The 21,629-nt window shown below is 39.7% G+C and overlaps 1 protein-coding gene across 1 annotated transcript in view; it reads right to left on the bottom strand.

Annotated features, from left to right (window-relative positions):
- LOC122696840 overlaps positions 1-21,629 on the bottom strand; it is a 100,107-nt gene that overhangs the window by 39,055 nt on the left and 39,423 nt on the right. The window contains exons 5-7 of the mRNA XM_043906962.1: positions 8,253-8,341; positions 6,304-6,423; positions 3,553-3,647 (exon numbers count right to left, since the gene is read on the bottom strand). Coding sequence (XP_043762897.1) covers positions 3,553-3,647; positions 6,304-6,423; positions 8,253-8,341 — 304 coding nt within the window. The remainder of the gene's footprint in view (positions 1-3,552; positions 3,648-6,303; positions 6,424-8,252; positions 8,342-21,629) is intronic.

Below are 21,629 nucleotides of genomic sequence, written 5' to 3'. Positions count from 1 at the left end.
TCCCTGGTGGCCCAGAGGCTGAGTGTCTGCCTACCCATGCAGGGGACACGGGTTCCATCCCTGGTCCTGGAATACCCACCATGCTGCAGGGCAACTAAGCCCAGGTACCACAAGTACTGAATCCATGTGCCTGGAGCCCGTGCTCCGCAACAAGAGACGCCACGGCAATGAGAAGCCCACACACCGCAACTGCAGAAGAGCCCCCGCTCACCACACGAGAGAAAGCTCACAGGCAATGGAGACCCAGCGCAGCCAGAAATAAATCAGTAACATTTGTCAAAAATTAGAAAATAATATATGAGCAGAAGAGGGGCCTCTGCTCACAACAACATAGAAAATCTCAAAGAGGAAACTTAAGAATCCTGCAAGTGTTGGCTCTGAGGCTCAGAAGGGGCAACTGGGATACAAACCCCACCAAGCAAGGGCCCAGAGGACTTCCGTGTATGATCAGCCAACGCTGTGGGCGGCAGGCCCACTGGGCTGAGACGCGCTGGAAGCAGGTTCTGTTTTCCACACTCAGAGGCAACTTAGTTGGCTCTCTTTCTGTTTGAGAAAATCTAAACAGTCTTAATATTATATTTTGGAAGTTCGGAGAAAAAATGATTTTCAGCTACAAACAAGATAATGTTACATTTGACTAGTTAAAGGTCTAGTATGTTAACAGAGGAAAAGAACAGAAGCTGTGATTTACTGAAGTTTTAGCAATCTACCAAATTTACCAGCATCAGCATGTGAAAGGAGGCACGTCGTTGGGATGGGAAGGGGAAGAGATAGAGAGAGAGAGAGAGAGAGAGAGAGAGGGAAGATATCTACGCTGAGACTCACTGCACAGGGGCAGCAACTACTTCCCACACAAAGTCACATATATCTTTGAAGCTGGGTAGTACAGTATTCTGTGTTAAATGCCTTTTATGGGGATTTGGAGAGGATTTAGGTAAAGGCTGCCCCCATAAATGATTTACCAGCTCTAATAAAACATCAAGGAAATTGTTCAGATTGTATCTCAGGCCATTTAAAACACAACGTGATTATAGAGGTCTCAGCAGCCCCCATAGCCTCAACTTTGGTTTAAAAGAAATGTTTGGAGTGGTTAATTACCCCATATTCCTTTAAAAAAAAAAATGATAGCAATTTCAAGACAAAGGAGAGGTTGGAAGTGAATAAACAGGTAAGACAACCAAGGGGGCTGGGAGAGAGAGACAAGCTGAGTGATCACTCATTTACCCTCTTATTCATTCACCCAATAAATATTTACTGGTTGCCTATTATAACCCAGGTATTTTAAAACTAGGGTCTAGAGATCCAGGAGTGATAGGACAAGTGGGGTTTCTGGGAGGGAATATATGAAGGAAATGGCAAGCCATTCCAGTATTCTTGCCTGGGAGATCTCATGGACAGAGGAGCCTGGCAGGCTACAGTCTGTAGGGTTGCAAAGAGTCGGATACGACTTCGCAACTAAACAGCAGCAGAAACACAGCTCACTCACCGTGTTGTAGAGCAGAGCATTGTGAACACAACGACATTGTAAAGCAACTATCCTCCAATTTCAAATTTTTACCAAAGGGTTTCTGCCTGCCTGCGGCTTCTTTTTAGTGAGAGAAAGCAGAAATATCCAAATAAATGACACGAAAATAAATATAAATGATTAACTTAAACTGTGCTAAGTACTTTAAAGGAAGAAAGTTATGAGACAATAAACCACCAGAGTGGGGTGGGTACCCCTTTATGTAGGATTTTCAGGAAAGACCTCTCTGGAGCAGGAAAATCTATACTGAGACCTGCAGTACATGTTTCCATCCTACTAAGATCCCAGAGAACATTCCAGACAAAGGAGGCAGCTAGTGGAAAGACCCTGATGTCACAAAGAGCTTGGTGTGTTTGAAGAGCACATCCTCCTGTGACGGACGCTTCCTATTTTAACCTTTGGAAAAGACATTTTCTCAAAATTTACTATTATTAATATTAGTTGCCTTTATCAAAAATCTATACACACCAAGTGATTGTCCAGGCTATCTTATTTAAGTCATCTCTCAGTTTTCACAATAAACAAAAAGCTCTACAATATAGCTATTATTATTCCAACTTGATACAGGAGAAAATAGACCTAGATAGTTAATCATGCATATTAAGCAACTGAACTGAGTGATTTCTTATCTCCCGGCCTCTTTGACTCCCCTTCCTGCTTGATGTTTCTTAAGCACAAGACTACATCTCTCTTTTTTTCCGAAAAAACTTTTGGCCCCGCACCATGGCATGTGGAATCTTTGTTTCCCCCCCCAGCGATTGAGCCCTGCAATGGAAGGAGGAGTCTTAACCACTGCACCACGGGGGAAGTCCCAAGCCTGCATCTCTTAATCCGGAGAACCGCTCATTGGTGAGCTTGGAGACCATACTTCAGCGACTCCAGGAAAGCACTGGTGAAGGTGCTGAGACTTCTACATTTAAACGAAAACTTATAAAGACGTGACTGGATAAGGGAAATTTGAGCTGCTACCACTCCTCCTGCTGATGGTTCCAGGATGGAAGAGTAAGAGAAAAATCTTCAGAAACCAAACCATACGGCAGATAAATGCCCAGGGGGAAAAGCCCCTCAGCAGTGATCTTGAGGGGCAGGTGGCCGTGGTTTGGCACAGACGGACTTTGACAAGCTACCCCATTTCATCCTCTTTCCTAGTTACTCTGCGTCACGGCGCCACTTACTGTGGTTCCTTCCTTTATCCTCACGAATCCCACCACTGCAAAATCCTGTACTCGTTACCTCTGAGAACTTCCACTGCTCACTTTTCTATGTGTATATTTTCCTGTTTGCTATAGACATGCTTGCATAGACAGTTAAACCTGTACACACACCTCCAGGTAGAGAGCCGTAACCACAATCTGCTTAAGTGAACTAAGGTTTGCAGTGGGTATCAGTCCAGCCTTCCTCCCAACCCCATCTCTAGACACTGCCCACCCCAAATCGTCAACATTTCTCCACTGTCATATTCTTCCCAAGATCTGGCTCAAACTTCTGAAAATCCTCCCCTATTCTCAAGATCATCTTCTTCTCCAGGTGTGTGTGTGCATTCTTTGAAAAAAAAAAAAGTGTTATCATATCACACTGATGTTTTTAAATATATATAGACTTCATTGGACTATGAGCTTTCCCAAATCAGGGTACAAATCATACAGTTTGTAATAAGCACACAATCAGTATTTGTCAAATAAATGTATAATAGAAGAATAGAATAAGTAACTGCTACTGCTAAGTCACTTCAGTCGTGTCCGACTCTGTGTGACCCCATCCCTGGGATTCTCCAGGCAAGAACACTGGAGTGGGTTGCCATTTCCTTCTCCAATGCATAAAAGTGAAAAGTGAAAGTGAAGTTGCTCAGTCATGTCTGACTCTTCGAGACCCCATGGACTGCAGCCTTCCAGGCTCCTCCGTCCATGGGATTTTCCAGGGAAGAGTAATGGAGTGGGGTGCCATTGCCTTCTCCGAGAATAAGTAAAGATTTGTTGAATTCAATGAATTCAAAAATTTAAATAGAAAGACAGGATAAAGTTACTCACCAAACTGAAAATTTGTGTTTTTCCAGCTCCTCCAAATAAGATGTATCTTGTGAATAGTCTTCAGTTTCTCCAGTTTTCCAAGCAGTTGGTTTTTCCTTCAAAGAATGAAATGAAATAAATGGGAAAAAAATTACCAAGGAGCAGATAGAACATTTACCTGGTTTCAGTGACAATTTTCCCAGAATGACTTGTAGAATCATTGGTCAGATTATTTACTGCTGGCATTTTTAATTATTCCATTTCATTCCTGAGTAGCTTAAGGATTACTGAAATTCTTTAAAATATATGAGAGCTTTGAACTGTCCCAATTAAAAATATTTGATTTGCACACCTTACCTGACTGCTTACCATATGCTTTTGTAGTCATTCAAATTTCAAATGTGATGGTATTTCTTTATAAGATGCTTAGATACTTTATTCAATCTTGCTGAATAAAAAGTTGAAACTGCTACCAATAATTATATCAAAGATTTGGTTTACCCATCAACACTCCTGATTTGTTAAAATATAGGTGTTTTATGATAGAGTGTACTAAATTGCTTTCAATTTGGTTAATCTGCCAATATTTATCTCAATTGTTCAAATATACTCATGGTGACAATGCTATGCTGTATATTTCTTTGTATTTTTCACAACTTCTAACATGGTAATAAGCACACAGTAAATACTCGAGAGTTAGAGGTCATTTCATTAAATACTTATGTTATAATAATGACAGTGGACTACCTCCAGATGCTAAGCCACAAAGATATATACCTGTTAACTCTAAAAATAGCAAAAGTTTTCTGAATCTTAGCATTTCATTTAAAGAATATTCAAGTTAATGTACTAAAAATCCTTTAAAATGGGTGTTTGGGAAGACATAAAGTCACAGACATTTGTTCATCTCCAGAGAAATAAACCCAAAGAAAATAAGAGTTTTAAATCTAAAAAGAAGTAAACATATACAGCCAAATTCCTAGGTTAAGTGAGTACTAGAGTGTGTGAATCCATTAACATGAATATACTCTAACAATGTGAACAATTCATCAAGCACAAATATGAATCTGCACTTAACAACTGATGCTTAAGTAAGGACATCATCAACACTTAAAAGACAGAAAATAGATCCTCTGACCCATTACAGCTCTTAAGTTCCTGAAGCCAAAGCAGATCATCATCATTTAAAAAAAAAATTCTTCCCTCAGCATTGTCTTCAGAAAGATGAATTTCTATACTTTAAGAGAGAAACTGGTGCAAATTTGTTCTGAAACAGCTTGTTTCACATAATATGGCTACTCAGAGTCTGACCCATTGCAGAAATCAACAGCAAACATGGAAATATCAATATAAATTGCTAGAATTTAAAATGTGGTTTTCAAGTTCATGAGCTGAAAATTTGGTGTGAGGATTGCCATTCAAACAGAGCATCAGTGAGGAAGCAATAAATGTGCACTCTGTCAAACACAACACCAAAAGAGAGCCAAGAAGTGTTTTAAAGAATTTTGAAAAGCTAAATAAAGTGTATCGTGTTGTAATCACAAGCACACCAAGTGGTGGTCAGAAGACACTCATTCAAGTCTTCTCACCACTTTGGAAACTCAAAGCCCCTGAATTTGAGCTTTTTAATCTGAAAAATGGAGATATTTGTCTGGTATAGATCACAGGACTTTTTATGAAGACAAAATGATATAATAGCAATAAGGTTCTTTTTGGGGATGGAAAGGATAGAACTTAACATGCTTTAGAACACTAAGGATCTAAGCAGCATCTGGTACAATGCAATAAATACCATGGGTGAGGAACATTAGATGAAATATTCAATAGAACATTTAGCATCCTTTCTTCAGCATTTAGTACAGCATTTCTATGAAGCTGCTAAGTAGAAAATACTATAGGAAGATTTAAGTCTTAAGGTATTATTAACTTATTAATATTAAGATAATATTAAGATTTTAGACTTAAGATATTGTCTCAAAGTTGTCCAGCTCATGAAATGAAAGACCCATTTAATTGTGTTCTATGATAGAAAGCAGGCTTCCCAGATGGCTCAGTGGCAAAGAATCTTTCTGCCAATGCACAAGATGCAGGAGACACAGGTTCAATCCCTAAGTCAGGAAGATCCCCTAGAGAAGGAAACGGCAACTCACTCCAGTATTCTTCCCTGGGAGAATCCCAAGGACAGAGGAGCCTGGAGGGCTACAGTCGATGGGGTCACAGAGAGTCAGACACAACTGGGAACCCAGGCACTACATATTGCTACATGATAGAAAGCAAAGTCCAGGATCCCCACCTTGTTGTTCAGAGGTTTTTGCCCCTAAGCAATAATTCCTTCCACGGACCGTTTGGTTCATGAAGAAGGGTGATGATGTTGGGACCGATGAGAAGGTCAGTGTTTGGGGAGAAAGAAAGCTCGCAGTTCACGGGTCAGGGGCTCCAGGGCAGTGGCGCTGGGCAAACCACTGTGGCGTGGGACTCTCAGGCTCCGCGGAACAGCGGCATTTTATTCTCCCAGACTCTTTACAGGGTCTTTGTGCAGAGCTCTGGGGAGCACTGTTCATCTGCCCATCTTGCCAGATGAAGAGCAAGGGGATTGTGTCATCAAAAGGGAGAGCCTTAGAAAGAGGAAATAGTGAATAAAGAGCTGAATCCTGGGGATTACGGATGCTTTTGAACTGCCCTGGGAAGACGAGATGCGAGCAGCACCATTTTTAAGAAGGCTGGGGAGGAAGGTCCGGGGTGGATGGACTGTGTTCAGAGGCTTGTGTTTACAGGGTCACAGGACTGCACATCAACAATAACACCACCAAACACCAGGTGCCTCTGAAGTATCAAAGCAAACGCATATGACATCACGTTCAGTTCCACCAGTGTTGTTATATCATCTAAAAACTAAAAACCCACAGCCCAAATTAAATCCAGCCTAAATCCTGAGACCATCCAGCAAGAATACTATTTCCGCTTTCCTTAATTCATTTCTGATGTGTGTTCCAGAGAATTTTTCAGGACAGGGTTTCTATTAACATCAGTAGCATCCAGGGGAAAACAAGGTACTCATGTCTGGCTGAGCAGTTCAGGATTTACCCAGAAAGACTCCTTGGGTAACTAACCCCCCGGGGTTTCTGTTTCCGAACTCTGGATGACAACTAGTATTCCTGACCACCTTGGGCCACACGTTGTGATTCTTTTCTCACTGTGTAAATAAATTTGAAAAACAAATGCTTCCCGTGTGACGTTCAACATTAACCTCAATTTCCCCACAGCTACCCTATCGATTGCCTGAGTCAGAGTCTTTAATATCAACTGAACATTCAAATTAATTCCTAATACTATGAGGAGAGGTAGGTAATGGCAACTCACTCCAGTATTCTTGCCTCGAAAATTCCATGGACAAAGGAGCCTGGTGGGCTACGTCCATGGGGTTGCAAAGAGTCAGACATGGGGTCCATGGGGTCGCAAAGAGTCAGACATGACTGAGTCACTAACAATTTTACTTTTCATAGAGGATGTAACATTTTATTCCTTCCCAGCGAATTGTTCTTGGTTTCCATATCCTATTCCTTGTGTTAAGATTATAAGGCCCAAGAAGTAGAAAACATACACCTGACTGAAAGGACAAAGAAATAAAATTTTGATGTATTATTTCATGATAGATACAAAAATGTATTCTAGAAACAGTCTGGATTCAAAGAACAGCTATATACTTCTTAACAATGTTATTTTGGCTAAGTTACTCCATCTCATGCCCCCTATTTTTCTCACCTGCAAGACAAGGAAAACTATGTCACTAAAAGTATCTATCCCATTAGTTTGTAGTGAGAGTTAGACAGTCATTTGATGTGGAGGACCTGAAAACATTTTCTGGCATCAAGTAATTTCCGAGCACTCAGTAAATATTACCTTTCATTATTAGAAATGTCACTAAACTTTTGATTTCTTACACTTTCTTCTTCTGCAATATAGAAACAACCATAATTGTAAATGCTGTGAAGTTGTCTGCTAGACATTAAAAACTCATGTATTTGATTTGATGGTGGTCCACTATTTAGAGGTGGAAACATTAGGCTTTAGAGAATGGCATGAAATTTGGATCTATAGATCTGTGTTTATTTAGTTAACATACTTTAGAATGAAGGTAGTGACTCAGATAATTTGTATGGGAAAAGGCAGGGTTGAGAGAAATTCTTTTACTTTAATTTTCTAGCCAGACTAAATTTTCTGAATATTTAAAACTTGAAGTCATTTGGTCTCTGTAGATAGAGATTTTGGAACAGGTTAGACATCCAAAAATGGGATCCAGTTATACCGTAAAATTAATTTAACCCACATTTGGAAACCCAGGCTGAGTAATTTGTATAAATTTATCAAGATACTTTCTGGATAGACTTCATGGCAGCCATGATCATGTCAAATAAAACAGCACAGTCAGCTCATTTTCTAATCCCCTGCTCAAGCTGGAAAGTCTTGTATTGTAGACTAGTTAATTTAGCTAAAGCCTTCAACAGCTTAAAGTTTGATTCAGATGCAATAAAAAATATTATTAGCATTACTGATTTCACAGACATCACCTGCTTTAGTATGTCCATACTTCAAAACCTGCCTTGAAGACCACATTACTTTCTACCTGGAAATATATTTTAAGAAATTATAGTCAGTAATCAGGACTGCCATTTTCATGGTCAAAGCCAACTTCGATAACCTTTATCTTGCCTTTATCTTACCTTATTGTGTAATTCATGGTCTTCTTTCGAGAGACTGAGATCACAGTCCGTAGGGCAGGGACTAATTTTATTAGAAATGCTTCCTAGGGCTAAAGACAAAAGGTGGAACAAAAATTACAAATTTTTACATCAGGGGACATGTAAGCTTACACTGCTGAAATCTAAGAGTTTATATAAAGGCTGACAAATGGGGGTGAAAGAAATAATTCCCTGGAAGCTCTAAGTTGTTATATGCTCCCAGTTTTAATTCAGTCAATGCATGAACTTCAAGTAGAACCCTACACCACGGGGATGCAATTTACAAGGAGCAGCTGTGTGTGATCTGCTTCCTCCCCTCATCCGGGTAGGAGTCTCTATCCTCAGGTCCGTTTCTGTGATCAAGCTTACAAAGACATTTCTCTGTGCCTCACACCGGCGTTCCAACATCAAACCTTGAGACCAGGAAGTTCAGTTATCAGTGTGTCCCCAGCACTTCCCGCCTGAGCAAATTTTATCATCTTTTGCACAACTTATTGTATATCAGGGTTTCACCATGAACCCCATTTTGGAATGGAAAATTCTTTTTTGGTGGGGGCTGTTCTGTTTTTATAGAATGTTTTGCAGCATTTCTGGCCTCTACCTTTTAAATGCCAGTGGTCCCGTCTACCTGAAATAGAAGGCCTCCTCAACAAATGTTTCTTAAATTACAAAGATACATCAATACATAAGCAGGTATTACTTTAGCTTTATGCCACTCAATCCATTGGCTTGACCTCTCCCTTCAGTGACTCTCTGTGCTAAACCCTATCCCCAGCATCTCGTGACAAATACCCTGGTCCAGAGATTGGAGTTCCTCAATAGAGCCACAGCTTTGACCAAGAGGTGGACCCAAAAACATTTTCTGAAAAGATGACATGGATCATAGATCGTGAGCAGCCACAGCCTTGCACCCTGTCCTCTTCTTCCCGTCTAGAAATCGAGTACTGCCAATCTCAACCCTTTGGAATTGCTTTTGGGAACATTTTTAGATGAGTTTTCCATAGTGTAAAATTTTGAGGATGTGGTCTCCATGTCTGCATCCTTTGGAAAACTGTTCCTCCCTGAAGATGGCCCAGCTAGCCTAATGAAAATTCTCTAGGTTTTTTTTTTAATAGTGCCAGTCTATTGAAGAAAAATTCTTTTAGTTTTTCCTCATCTGAAAATATCTTTATATCAACCTCAATTTTTGAGGGATTTTTTTGCTAAATACAGATTTTTGAATTGACATTTTTTTAGCATTTTAACATGTCGTTACACTGACTTTTGGTCTCCATCGTTTCAGATGATAATGTCAACTATTTTTCAGATCATTGTTCCCCTATATATAATGCATTTTTTAAAAAAAGAAAAACAACACTTTAACTTTCGATTATGATGTTCTTAAGTGCAATTCCCCTTGCATTTATTCTTTTGAGGTTCACTGAGGGTATTCAATCTATGAGCCAATATATTCTTTAAAATATGGAGACTTTCCAATCACTACTTGTTTAATACATTTTTCTTCCATATTATTACCCTCTTTCTTTACATAAAACTCTCAATACATATATGCAAAACTATGTGCTATGACCTCCTGAATCTCTGAGCTCCTCTTCATTTTTCTTTCAGCTTTTTATTTTCTGCATTTCAAATCAGTTAACTTCCTTTAATTCTTGGGTTTTCAGTTCTGTAATTTCCATTTGGTTATGTCTTTTACAGTGTCCACATTTCTGCTGAGATAATCTGACTAATCATTCATTAAGAGCATATCTTCCTTTAATTGCTTGCAGGTAGTTTTTTTTTTTTTAATTTATGAATATATTTATAACGGATAATTTAATGGCTTTTCCCAGTAAACTTAAAATCTGAATTATCTTACAGTCATTGTTATTCACTTTTCCCTTAAGGTTTATATTCTCCTGTTTCTTGCATGTCTAAGTATTATACATTATACAATATACAATATAATGGACATTGTAGAAAACTCTAGATTCTGTTATCTCTCTTGAAAAGGTGTTGATGTATTTTCCTACTACACAGTTCAATTACTGGCTAATTCCATTAAACTCATGTAGGCTTAAATTTACATTTTGTTTAAGCGTGTCTGTAAAACATGTTTCCAAGTCACGCTAACTTACCAGGACTCCACCTCAAGACTCTAACCCCTCTGCCACTCTTGTCAGAACTTTGTTTTTGGCTTTGGGGGGGGCAGATTTAAAGTAAGTCTCTCAAGAGCGTGGTCTTTATTCCTAACATGCAGACTTCTGGCATCTCAATTTGCCATCAAATTGAAAATGAGGTATTCACATGGCTCTCATGACTTGAATGCTACCTCTGTTCCAGCTCTATTATTTCTGTTCTATTCCCGGGTCCACAGTCGTTACTTAGCAAAGCCAAGGACTCGTGGGCCGGGGGTGGTCCCTGAACGACTCCTGGGCTCCTCGCTACACACCTCCCAGCTCTCTCTCATGCTGTACATTCTAAACTTTGTCCCCTCAGCTCAGTGGGACTTTGTCTGCTTGGATTTCACTTCACTGCTTTAGAGTCAGAATTTTTGTCCACGTAGACACCTGGGGTTTTCCTCAAGAGTTTCTCTTCTCTCTGGGATCAGCAAGTCTTGTGCTTCCTAATGACCCATGCTCCATGACAATTAAAACATTAAAATATTTCATATCTTCTCTCTAGTTTAATGGTTTATTATAAAAGAATTAGTCTGGTACCAGCTACTCTGCCATAGTTAAAACTGAAAGTTGCAGTGTTGTTTATTTTTTAATTAAAATGTAGAAATGGATACATAAATTTGTCACAGGGGCTTCCCTGGTTGCTCAGTGGTAAAGAATCTGCCTGCCAATGCAGGAGATGTAGGTTCAATTTCTGGGTCTGGAAGATCCCCTAGAGAAGGAAATGGTAACCCACACCAGTAATCTTTTCAAATGACTTAGTTCTTCAAATCAGGTGCGTAAGAATGAGTTTCAGCTTCAGCATCAGTCCTTCCAATGAATATTCAGGACTGATTTCCTTTAGGATGGACTGGTTGGATCTCCTTGCAGTCCAAGGGACTCTCAAGAGTCTTCTCCAACACCACAGATTAAAAGCATCAATTCTTTGGCACTCAGCTTTCTTTATAGTCCAACTCTCACATCCATACACGACTACTGGAAAAACCATAGCTCTGACTAGACGGACCTTTGTTGGCAAAGTAATGTATCTGGTTTTCAGTATGCTGTCTAGGTTGGTCATAGCTTTTCTTCCAAGGAGCAAGCATCTTTTAATTTCATGGCTGCAGTCACCATCTGCAGTGATTTTGGATTCCAAAAAAATAAAATCTGTCACTGTTTCCACTGTGTTTCCCCATCGATTTGCCATGAAGGGATGGCACCAAATGCCATAATCTAGAGGCAGGAGAAGGGGACGACAGAGGATGAGATGGCTGGATGGCATCACCGACTCGATGGACATGAGTTTGAGTAAACTCCAGGAGTTGGCGATGGACAGGGAGGCCTGGTGTGCTGCAGTCCATGGGGTTGCAAAGAGCCGCACACAAGTGAGGAACTGAACTGAACCAGTATTCTTGCCTGGGAAGTCCCATGGACAGAGAAGCCTGGAGGGCTACAGTCCGTGGGGTCACGAGTAGGACATGACTTAGGGACTGAACAACAACAGCAGAACTCGCACCCATGTTCATGTGTTAGTGATACAGATACAGATTAATTACTTTGAAAGTCCACTTTATTCTATGGAAACTCCATGCAGTTTAAATAGCAGATCACCTGACACTGGGAAAAAGATAAAATGTTTACAAATAACAGTAACCTGCTGATGCCTTTGGAATGTGTCAGCTGGAATCACCCAGAAAAGAATAAATGAAGCAGGCATATTTTTAATAAAGCATGAGGTGCACAAGGAAAACACTTGTCAAAACTGTATAATGTTTCAGTGCCCTATATATATATATATATATATATATAAATGCACATGTTTATAAAAGTGTGTTTTCCCTGTGTTGTGTTAATCTTTTTTACTTGGCATATTTTTAATGGTTTTTCCAAATGACCTTTGTAAAATTAATCAAGGATCTGACACTGTCCTTTGGAGAAATACAAAGAAAGAATGCTGCTTATAATAATGTTTGCATGAAAAGCAGCCAGAAAATGACAAATCAGAGAAAACACAAATACTGAAAAACATTAGAGCCTGAAAGTGGAACTAACTGAAAAATGTTGCCTTTTCATCAGTAATATTTTTGCGGGTCTCTGAGATTTTATTTTCCTTTTATTTTCTAAACCACTGTTTTTATTACTAGAGATCAGATGTATTTCTCAAAATAATTTGCTAAGTAAAATATTCCAGTTTTTCAGGAGCTCTAATAGTGAGAAGCATCTCAAATTAAAGATTAATAAAATGTACAGAAAGCATGTGTAAAAGTACAAATACAGAAAACCTAGAAAAATGCCTGCAATTAGACAGGATGGAAATCCAAAAAGAAATTAAATGTAGTTGTAATACATTTCCTATTCTTTTCTTTGAGAAAATTACTACTGAAGTGAGGAATTTTTTTCCTCCTGTAATTTAAATGTTAAACCGCCAGATGTGTGTCTTATGCTTGAAGAGTTGAAGCTTTGCATTATTTAGCATATTAAGAATCACAGAATTTTAAAAAGGGCTCCTTTATTGCCTGGAGGTTCTAATTAAGTAAACCTTAGCCTGGTACATTTAAAACTTGCAATACAAGAGATTTTGTTCTTTTTTTTCCCCCCATTGTCAAGTCACATCTATATAATAAATATAGAAAATCTAAGATGATATAATTTTTCTTTTGCGTGAAGAATTAAAGCTATCTATTATTTTAAGAAGTTTTTAATAGAGGCCAGCAATCTAGAAGACAACTCAGGATTCAAAATACTTTTTAATCATTGCAAGTTGCTTTCCTTATTTATACCAAAGAATGTGTGTTTCATAAAGGCAGTTCTATACCATCAATCTTACTTTCTCTTCCTTACTTACTCTGCCTCTGCTAAGACCTCAACTACTCTTCCCATGTTAGACAAAGACAGTGCTAAGAAGCAACAAGAAGATCATAGATTTTATTTGGATATTATGTTTTCATGCACTTCTCCATGTGTGATTATCTGTGTTAAATATCTGATCACACAGCACTAATTAGCTGTCCTTTCAGCAGTTTGTGAAGTTTCAGCAGCTAAAGCAAAAACCATAATCAGATGGAAGCTCTATGGGTGCCCAACATTCATAAATCATTCCCTTAAATACAGTTATTTTTGCCATTTTACAAAATGTCAAAGGTGTCAACTCTGTCCAAATATACCGCTTAACAGTAACTATTTTAGTAAATTGACTTGAAATGCATTCAGCTTACTGACAGTTAGAAGCACATAATCTAGTTCACAGTACAAATGAATAGTTTAAAGGCCAAAATAAGCACCAACGTATGAATTTTCAATGACATGTTGCAATGAACATGGCTTCAACCACAGACCAAAATCTTAGCATTGTTTATCTACAGCAGAAACAGATGGTCAATTTTTTTTTAAACCTGGTTGTTCATATCTGGTTTCTAGTTAAGACAGTAAATTTTAACCACTTTCAAAATAATGGTCGAGTATCTATTTGAGGATGTTAACAGTGAATAACCAGAAACTATATTAATGCAGGTAATGAGTTGATAACATTCTCTGCTAGCATGTATGGTTTGAACCTATTAACAGTAACTTCTTGGATGCTGCCAACATAAACAGACAAATGTTGGCCATCATGTCAAGGAGCAAATTCCATCTTTTATTCATGAGAAAAAAACAAATGAACAAACTGATCTTTAAACATGTAACTGTTGACAAAGGGCATGTACGATAGAATTGGAGTTTAGATCCAGTTCAGTCGCTCGGTCATGTCCAGCTGTTTGCAGCCCGCCAGGCCTCCCTGTCCATCACCAAATCCCAGAGTTTACTCAAACTCATGTCCATTGAGTCGGTGATGCCATCCAACCCTCTCATCCTCTGTCATCCCCTTCTCCTCCTGCCCTCAATCTTTCCCGAATCAAGGTCTTTTCAAATGAGTCAGCTCTTTGCATCAGGTGGCCAAAGTATTGGAGTTTCAGTTTCAACAACAGTCCTTCCAATGATTTAGCCAGGATTATTCTATCTAAGGGCTTCCCAGGTGGCATGAAGTGTTAGTTGGTCAGTCGTGTCTGACTCTTTGGGATCTCATGGACGGTAGCCCACCAGGCTCCTTGGCTCATGGGATCCTCCAGGTAAGAATACTGGAGTGGGTTGTCATGCCCTCCTCCAGGGGATCCTAACCCAGGGATCAAACCCAGGTCTCCTGCATTGCAGGGGGATTCTTTACCATCTGAGCCACCCAGGAAGCCTTTCCCAGATGACATAGTTGGTAAAAAATCCACCTGCCAAGGCAGGAAACCCAAGAGATGCAGATTGATCCCTGGATTGAGAAGATCCCCTGAAGTAGGAGATGGCAACCCACTCCAGTATTCTTGCCTGGAAGATTCCTTGGACAGAGGAGCCCAGCTGGCTACAGTCCACGGGGTCGCAAAGGAGTCGAACACAACAGAGTGTGCACACACACAGTCTCCCTAAGCCTAAAATGTTTAGTGACAGGTAAAGTGCCCATACTATTTTATGAATTGATTTCTTAGAAGTGTTAAGAAGCTTAATGATATCATGTTTGGGGATGTTTTAATATCAGCAGCATCAGGAATGCTACAAAACTATTCCTACTTTCACTTCTATTCAAACCACTAAGCCTCAACCTATCCACACAGAACCTCAATCCATGTGACACTTTGATACCACTTATGAAGACCAGCAGTTAGTTGATTGATAATAATATGGCATATTTTATACAGTATCTTTCAATTTATTAAAACAGTATTTTTCAGGTTTATATATGTTACTTAATTCATGTAATTTTGATTACTTTTATTGCCAGCACAGACCTATAAATATTTCTGCTATCATATCAACCAGTAGTGATCACTGAGTATTTTACACTTGCATAATATAAAATAGATGCACATATGCATGTCTTGCCTAATAAAATATTATTATAATATAACAGCAGGGAGATATTTGGTTATTTTTTCCAAGAATAATTTTTAAATATCACCCATTTCTGCCATCCTCAAAAAGACTGAATCTTTTTATGGAAGTTAGCTTCTTTCTCCCTTTTTCTTAAAAATATTAAACTCTTCATCTTAAGCACAATGAAAGAATTCAGAAATTTTAATATGCTGCTCATGAGCTTTCCTTGGTTATCATCAACTGACACTTTCATTGAACTTAGAACACTCAAAGCTACTGAGAACAATAAATTATTTTTTCCACTAGTAAGTCCCTATTATTAAGAGAAGATTAAAGGTAAGGATAGAGAGAGCCATTGCCCAATACTGAAATTAAGTAGGATATAGACAGAGCCAAATCTGTTTTTCATATTATAATAACTACTACAATAACACGGGGTGATTTGGTGAGCACCTACTTACTACTTCTATTACACTTCACATAAGTTATTACTGATCCTCAAGCAGAGCCTGATATCTCCCCCTTATAGGTGACAAAGCAAAGAATCATAGATTGAGGAATTTGACAAAGGGCATTAAATAGTAGGGCTCCAGGGTGTGAATATAAGGCCGTCTGACTCCCATGTCCACGTTCTATTTCCCCCACAAAAATGTGCAGAAATCTGCATTCTCTGTCGATTTCTTTCTTGCACATTCCCAGTAGGTAGACAGATATTAGGGGTGCTTATCTCAGAAAGGGGAAAAAAAAAAAAAAAAAAACTTTGATTCAACATCCCAGTTGCTGACTTTTAGCTATTCATACAAGGGAGAAAAGGAATAATAAAATCTTGAAGAAAAATGATGCTAATGGCTAACTTTTTGAGTTCATACTATGTACCAGGCTTTATAGGTTTCAATGTCTCTAGTTAGTTACTAATTTTAAACTCTTCTTCTCAGAACTGTATTAAAACACTTCAGTGAGTACTAGATTATACCAATTCAAATGTTATTTCCTTCTTTGAGGATATGACACTAAGTAAAGTTAACCAGCCACAGAAACACGTGTATGGTTCCACTTACATTAGGGAATTAGAGCAGCCAAGTTCAGAGAGACAGAAAGTAGAAATGGTGATTACCAGGGCCTGGAAATAGGGAGAAATGGAAAGTTATTGTTTAATGGCTACAGAGTTTAGCTTTGACAAGATGAGAAAATTCTGGAGATGGAAGAAGATGACAGTGATACAGCATTGTGAATACACTTAATGCCACTGAACAGTACATTTAAAAATGGTTAAAATGGTGAATTGTGTATTATCTTTATTTTGCCACTAAAAAAAATGTTTACTTCCATATTCCTCGAGCCCTAAATGAAATGCTGGAAAAAAAACTTTTTAAATGCTGTAAGGCCACCCAAACAAAACTGAAAACTCAGAGGATTTCCTGTTGGGAGCAAATGGCATACCCTTGTTTCTCCCTTCTCCTAAGTATAAGTATAAACCCTGGCAATAAAACAGGAGGCAGACAAAGGAAATTCTGAAAGATATAAAGAGGAGGGAGAGGTGATGAGGGACCCCAGAGCTGGAGCAACAATATAGGACAGGGCATCTTATGTGCCCTCAGATCCCACCCAATAGAGGAAGGGAATCCAGACCCAGCATCTCCAGCTCCATCCTATCAGCAAATAGTGGTCCAGGAAGGAAGTCCCACCAATAACATCAGGTGAGTCCAGCAGCATGGAGAACAAGACAGACCAGAGCCTACTGGAATTAGCAACCACAACATGCTGTCTCCTTCTCTGCTGCCTGAAACAGCCCTCCTCCACCAGGAGACAACAAACAGATGGCTAAGTGGCACCAGCAGGGGAATTCCACCACAACTAATTCCTAGACCAGGAAGTTTCCCTACATCCCGAGGCTGGGACTCCCTTCCCCACCCAAAGGCACCAGGTGGCCAGCCCTGGGGAAGCCCCTCTGTCCTCCCAGGTATCCCCCAGGGTCCTGGGGGTGCCCCAGATACACAAGCTGAATCATGCAGACCAACACAGCACTTTTTTCAACCGCTGAGAGAAAAAAAAAAATTGTCAACTACAAATGTCCATGGACATGAGTTTAAGTAAACTCTGGGAGTTGGTGACGGACAGGGAGGCCTGACATGCTGCAGTCCATGGGGTCGCAAAGAGTCGGACACGACTGAGCGACTGAACTGACCTGAACAAATCCTATATCCAGTGATTATCTTTAAGGATAGAAGGCAAAATACATATTCAAGTGAAAGGAAACTAAAAGAATTTGTTGCTAGACCTTCTCTTAAATAATGGCTAAAGGAAGTTCTTCAAACTGAAAGGAAATCATAAAAGAAGAAATCTTGGAGCATCTGGAAGGGAAAAAATGAAAGAAATTCAGACAGAGCATCAAACAAGAAGAGTATATGCAATACACTCTTTATCCCCTCAGTGGTTTTATAAATCATATATGATGATTGGAACAAAAACTATAACACCACATGTACTCAAGACAATGATATTTAAAAGTGGTGAGGGTAAAGGGGCTGAAGTGGAAGTAAACTATGTTTGACTCAAAATGTAAAATATTGAACCAGGATTTATCTCAGAAAACAGATAAATTACCCATGGATATTGCCATACCCAGAGCAACTGCTATGAAAACTACACAAGAGATTTGTTCAAAAATTATAATCAAGTCAAGATGGAATCCTAAAAATGTTCAAGTAATGCACAAGAAGGTAAGAGGAACAGAAGATGAGAAGCAGGAGAAAATCAGAAAATAACTACTGAAGTGACAAACTTGGTCCTAACATACCCATCCCTTCAATGCAACTGTCCTGACTACACCAGTTAAAAGTCAGATGCTGCAGAGTGAATTTTAAAATATGGTTTAATTATATGCTATTTACCCCCAAAAATACTTCAAATTCAACGACAGATTAAAAGTTTAAATGCTAAGATATCAACATTCAAGATTAGACTGATTTTTCTAAGAAGCTGAGTTGCAGCACCTGAAGGGACAATTTCTTTCCTGACTCATTCTAAAGGAAATATTGACCTGTTTGACTCAAAATTCCATTTTTCTAATTTATATTTCCTATTTCTTATTCCCAGATGGCATTAGTGGTAAAGAACCCACCTACCAAGGCAGGAGACATAAGAGATGTGGGTTCAATTCCTGGCTTGGTGAGACCACCCCCCCACCCCCAGAGGAGGAAGTGGCAATTCCCCAGTATTCTCACCTGGGGAAATCCCATGGACAGAGGAGCCAAATCTAAGGGATCCTTGCCCACAGTAGTAGATATAATGGTCATCTGAGTTAAATTCACCCATTCCAGTCCATTTTAGTTCACTGATTCCTCAAATGTTGACGTTCACTCTTGCCATCTCCTGTTTGACCACTTCCAATTTGCCTTGATTCATGGACCTAACATTCCACATTCCTATGCAATATTGCTCTTTACAGCATCGGACTTTACTTCCATAATCAGTCACATCCACAGCTGGGTGCTATTTTTGCTTTGATTCCATCTCTCTGTTCTTTCTGGAGTTATTTCTCCACAGATCTCCAGCAGCATATTGGGCACCTACCACTCTGGGGAGTTCATCTTTCAGTGTCCTATCTTTTTGCCTTTTCATACTATTCATGAGGTTCTCAAGGCAAGAATACTGAAGTGGTTTGCCATTCCCTTCTCCAGTGGACCACGTTTTCTCAGAACTCTCCACCATGACCTGTCCATCATGGGTGGCCCTATACCGCATGGCTCATAGTTTCATTGAGTTAGACAAGGCTATGGTCCATGTGATCAGTATGATCAATTTTATGTGATTGTGATTCTCATTTATTTGCCTCTGATGGATAAGGATAAGAAGCTTATGGAAAAATCCTGATGGGACAGACTGACTGAGGAGGAAACTGAGTCTTGTTCTGATGGGCAGGTCCATGCTCAGTAAGTCTTTAATCCAATTTTCTGTTGATGGGAGGGGCTGTGTTCCCTCCCTGTTGTTTGAGCTGAGGCCAAACTATGGTGGAGGTAATAAAGATAATGGAGCATATTAAAAAGCAGAGACATTACTTTGCCAACAAAGGTCCGTCTAGTCAAGGCTATGGTTTTTCTCACATCATGTATGAATGTGAGAGTTGGACTATAAAGCAAGCTGTGCACCAAAGAATTGATGCTTTTGAACTTCGGTGTTGGAGAAGACTCCTGAGAGTCCTTTGGACTGCAAGGAGATCCAACCAGTTCATCCTAATGGAGATCAGTCCTGGGTGTTCACTGGAAGGACTGATGCTGAAGCTGAAACCCCAATACTCTGGCCACCTGATGCAAAGAGCTGACTCATTTGAAAAGACCCTGATGGTGGGAAAGATTGAAGGCAAAAGGAGAAGGGGATGACAGAGGATGAGATGGTTGGATGATGTCACTGATGCAATGGACATGAGTTTGAGTAGGTTCTGGGAATTGGTGATGGACAGGGAAGCCTGGTGTGTTGCAGTCCATGGGGTTGCAAAGAGTTGAACACGACTGAGTGACTGAACTGAACTGAATTGAACCAGTGGAAACCTGCTAAAGACTTACAGAAGTACCTACGGAGTGTCCTCCTAGGAGAAATGCCTTTTCATGTTCCACTTGCATGAACCATCTAAAATGGGCAACCTGGTGGAATCAGAGAGCAGCCCGGTTGGATGCAGGGGCTGGGGAAGTGGGGAATGGGTATATGCTAATCAGTGAGCCTAAAGTCTCAATGATGCAAGATGAAAGAGTTCTAGGGGGCTGCAGTAACAATACTGTACTGTACACTTAAACATTTGTTAAGAGGGCAGATCGCATGTCGTGCTATTACCACAATAAAAGAGCATTTAAAGAATGAAAGAGCCTGTAGTAAAAACCAATATCAATATCGTAAGCTGAAAAGCTCTGTCAGATGGGCTGCCGCTGGGTCACGTGTAAGGAGCAAACTCCGCCTACTTGGTCATGGTTTCTTTCATCACAATTCATGTTAGAAGAAACAGGATTAAAGTGCATTTTGTCCTTACAGTTCTTTATTTCCAACTTACCCTGATTGTATATTCCGCTCTGGAATGTCCAGATTGAATAGTGGGACCAGAGACAAGCGTGTCTTGTCACAGGTCCATAGTAAGCCTTCCTTCCTAAACTGCTGCCCCAAGAGCTTTTTATTAACGTTCATATTGGGGGCTTCCTTGGTGGCACAGTAGTAAAGAATCCACCTGCCAATGCAGGAGACAGTGACTTCGATCCCTGGTTCGGGAAGATTCCACATGCCACAGAGCAACCAAGCCCGTGTGTCCCAACCACTGAGCCTGAGTTCTGGAGCCCGGGAACCACAACTGCTGAAGCCTGCGCTCCACAACAAGAGAGGCCACCGCAATCAGAAGCCTGAGCGCCGCAACGAGGGTCGCCCCTGCCTGTCACAGCTAGAGAGAAGTCCGCACAGCAATGGAGACTCTGCACAGCCAATAAATAAATAAAATTACTTTTTCTTAAATGTTCAAATTGTTCTGGCCTCCTAGATCAGTTTCAGCATCTCACATTCAGTCAAGAACCATGACATTATTCACCGTCTATATCCACTTCTGCAAGATCATTTTGCAAGGACGTCTAATACTGAGACACTGAGTATCTGCAGATTAAGTGAGAGATTGGCCAAGGAAAAATGGGAATTATTTTCATAGACAGCACCTTTGTGGAGTGAAGTCTTAAAATATAAGCCACACTTGCGGCTGTTCACATGTTTGCCGAAACAGATTAAGGATCACACACACACTCAAGATGTGTGTATTCAGGAAAGAGTGTTCATTACCCCTGCTCTAAAGACCACAGTCAGAAAAATGTGTATCTTGAAAAAGATTTTCAACTGTTTCAAAAATAAAAAGAAGTTCTTTAAAAAAAAAAAGACTTCGTTAGTAGCTCTAAAAATATGGATAACTTGAGGAGTTTTGAAACAGTTTGTGCCCATCGACAAGAATAATAGACCAGTTTGAACGATAACACAACCCCGTTGCTTTTTTATGTTCCTTACTGCACTGTTTAATAGCTCAGGTATAGAGGCAAAATTGACTGTGATGAATATATGAGGCCAAATAAAATGCTGAGGGTGTAAAACATTCTGAGAACACAAGTTGTAATCTGACGTCGTCGATCTAATCCACACACATTCTGTAATTAGAAACACATTGCAACAGAGCAGCAAACATATATTTGTACTTTTCCCTCGGACCTTTATTTTGATCATTCACATGTGACACATACATTTTTATTGCCATTTCTACCTTAAAAAAAAAAACAAGGATTTTAAAAAGGTAGTGCTAACCTCTCCCTCCCCC

Source organism: Cervus elaphus, chromosome 7 (assembly GCF_910594005.1).
Source record: "Cervus elaphus chromosome 7, mCerEla1.1, whole genome shotgun sequence".
NCBI classification, from domain to species: Eukaryota; Metazoa; Chordata; class Mammalia; order Artiodactyla; family Cervidae; genus Cervus; species Cervus elaphus.
Note: the sequence above shows the minus strand (reverse complement) of the source record. Positions and strands in the feature narration are given on the sequence as shown.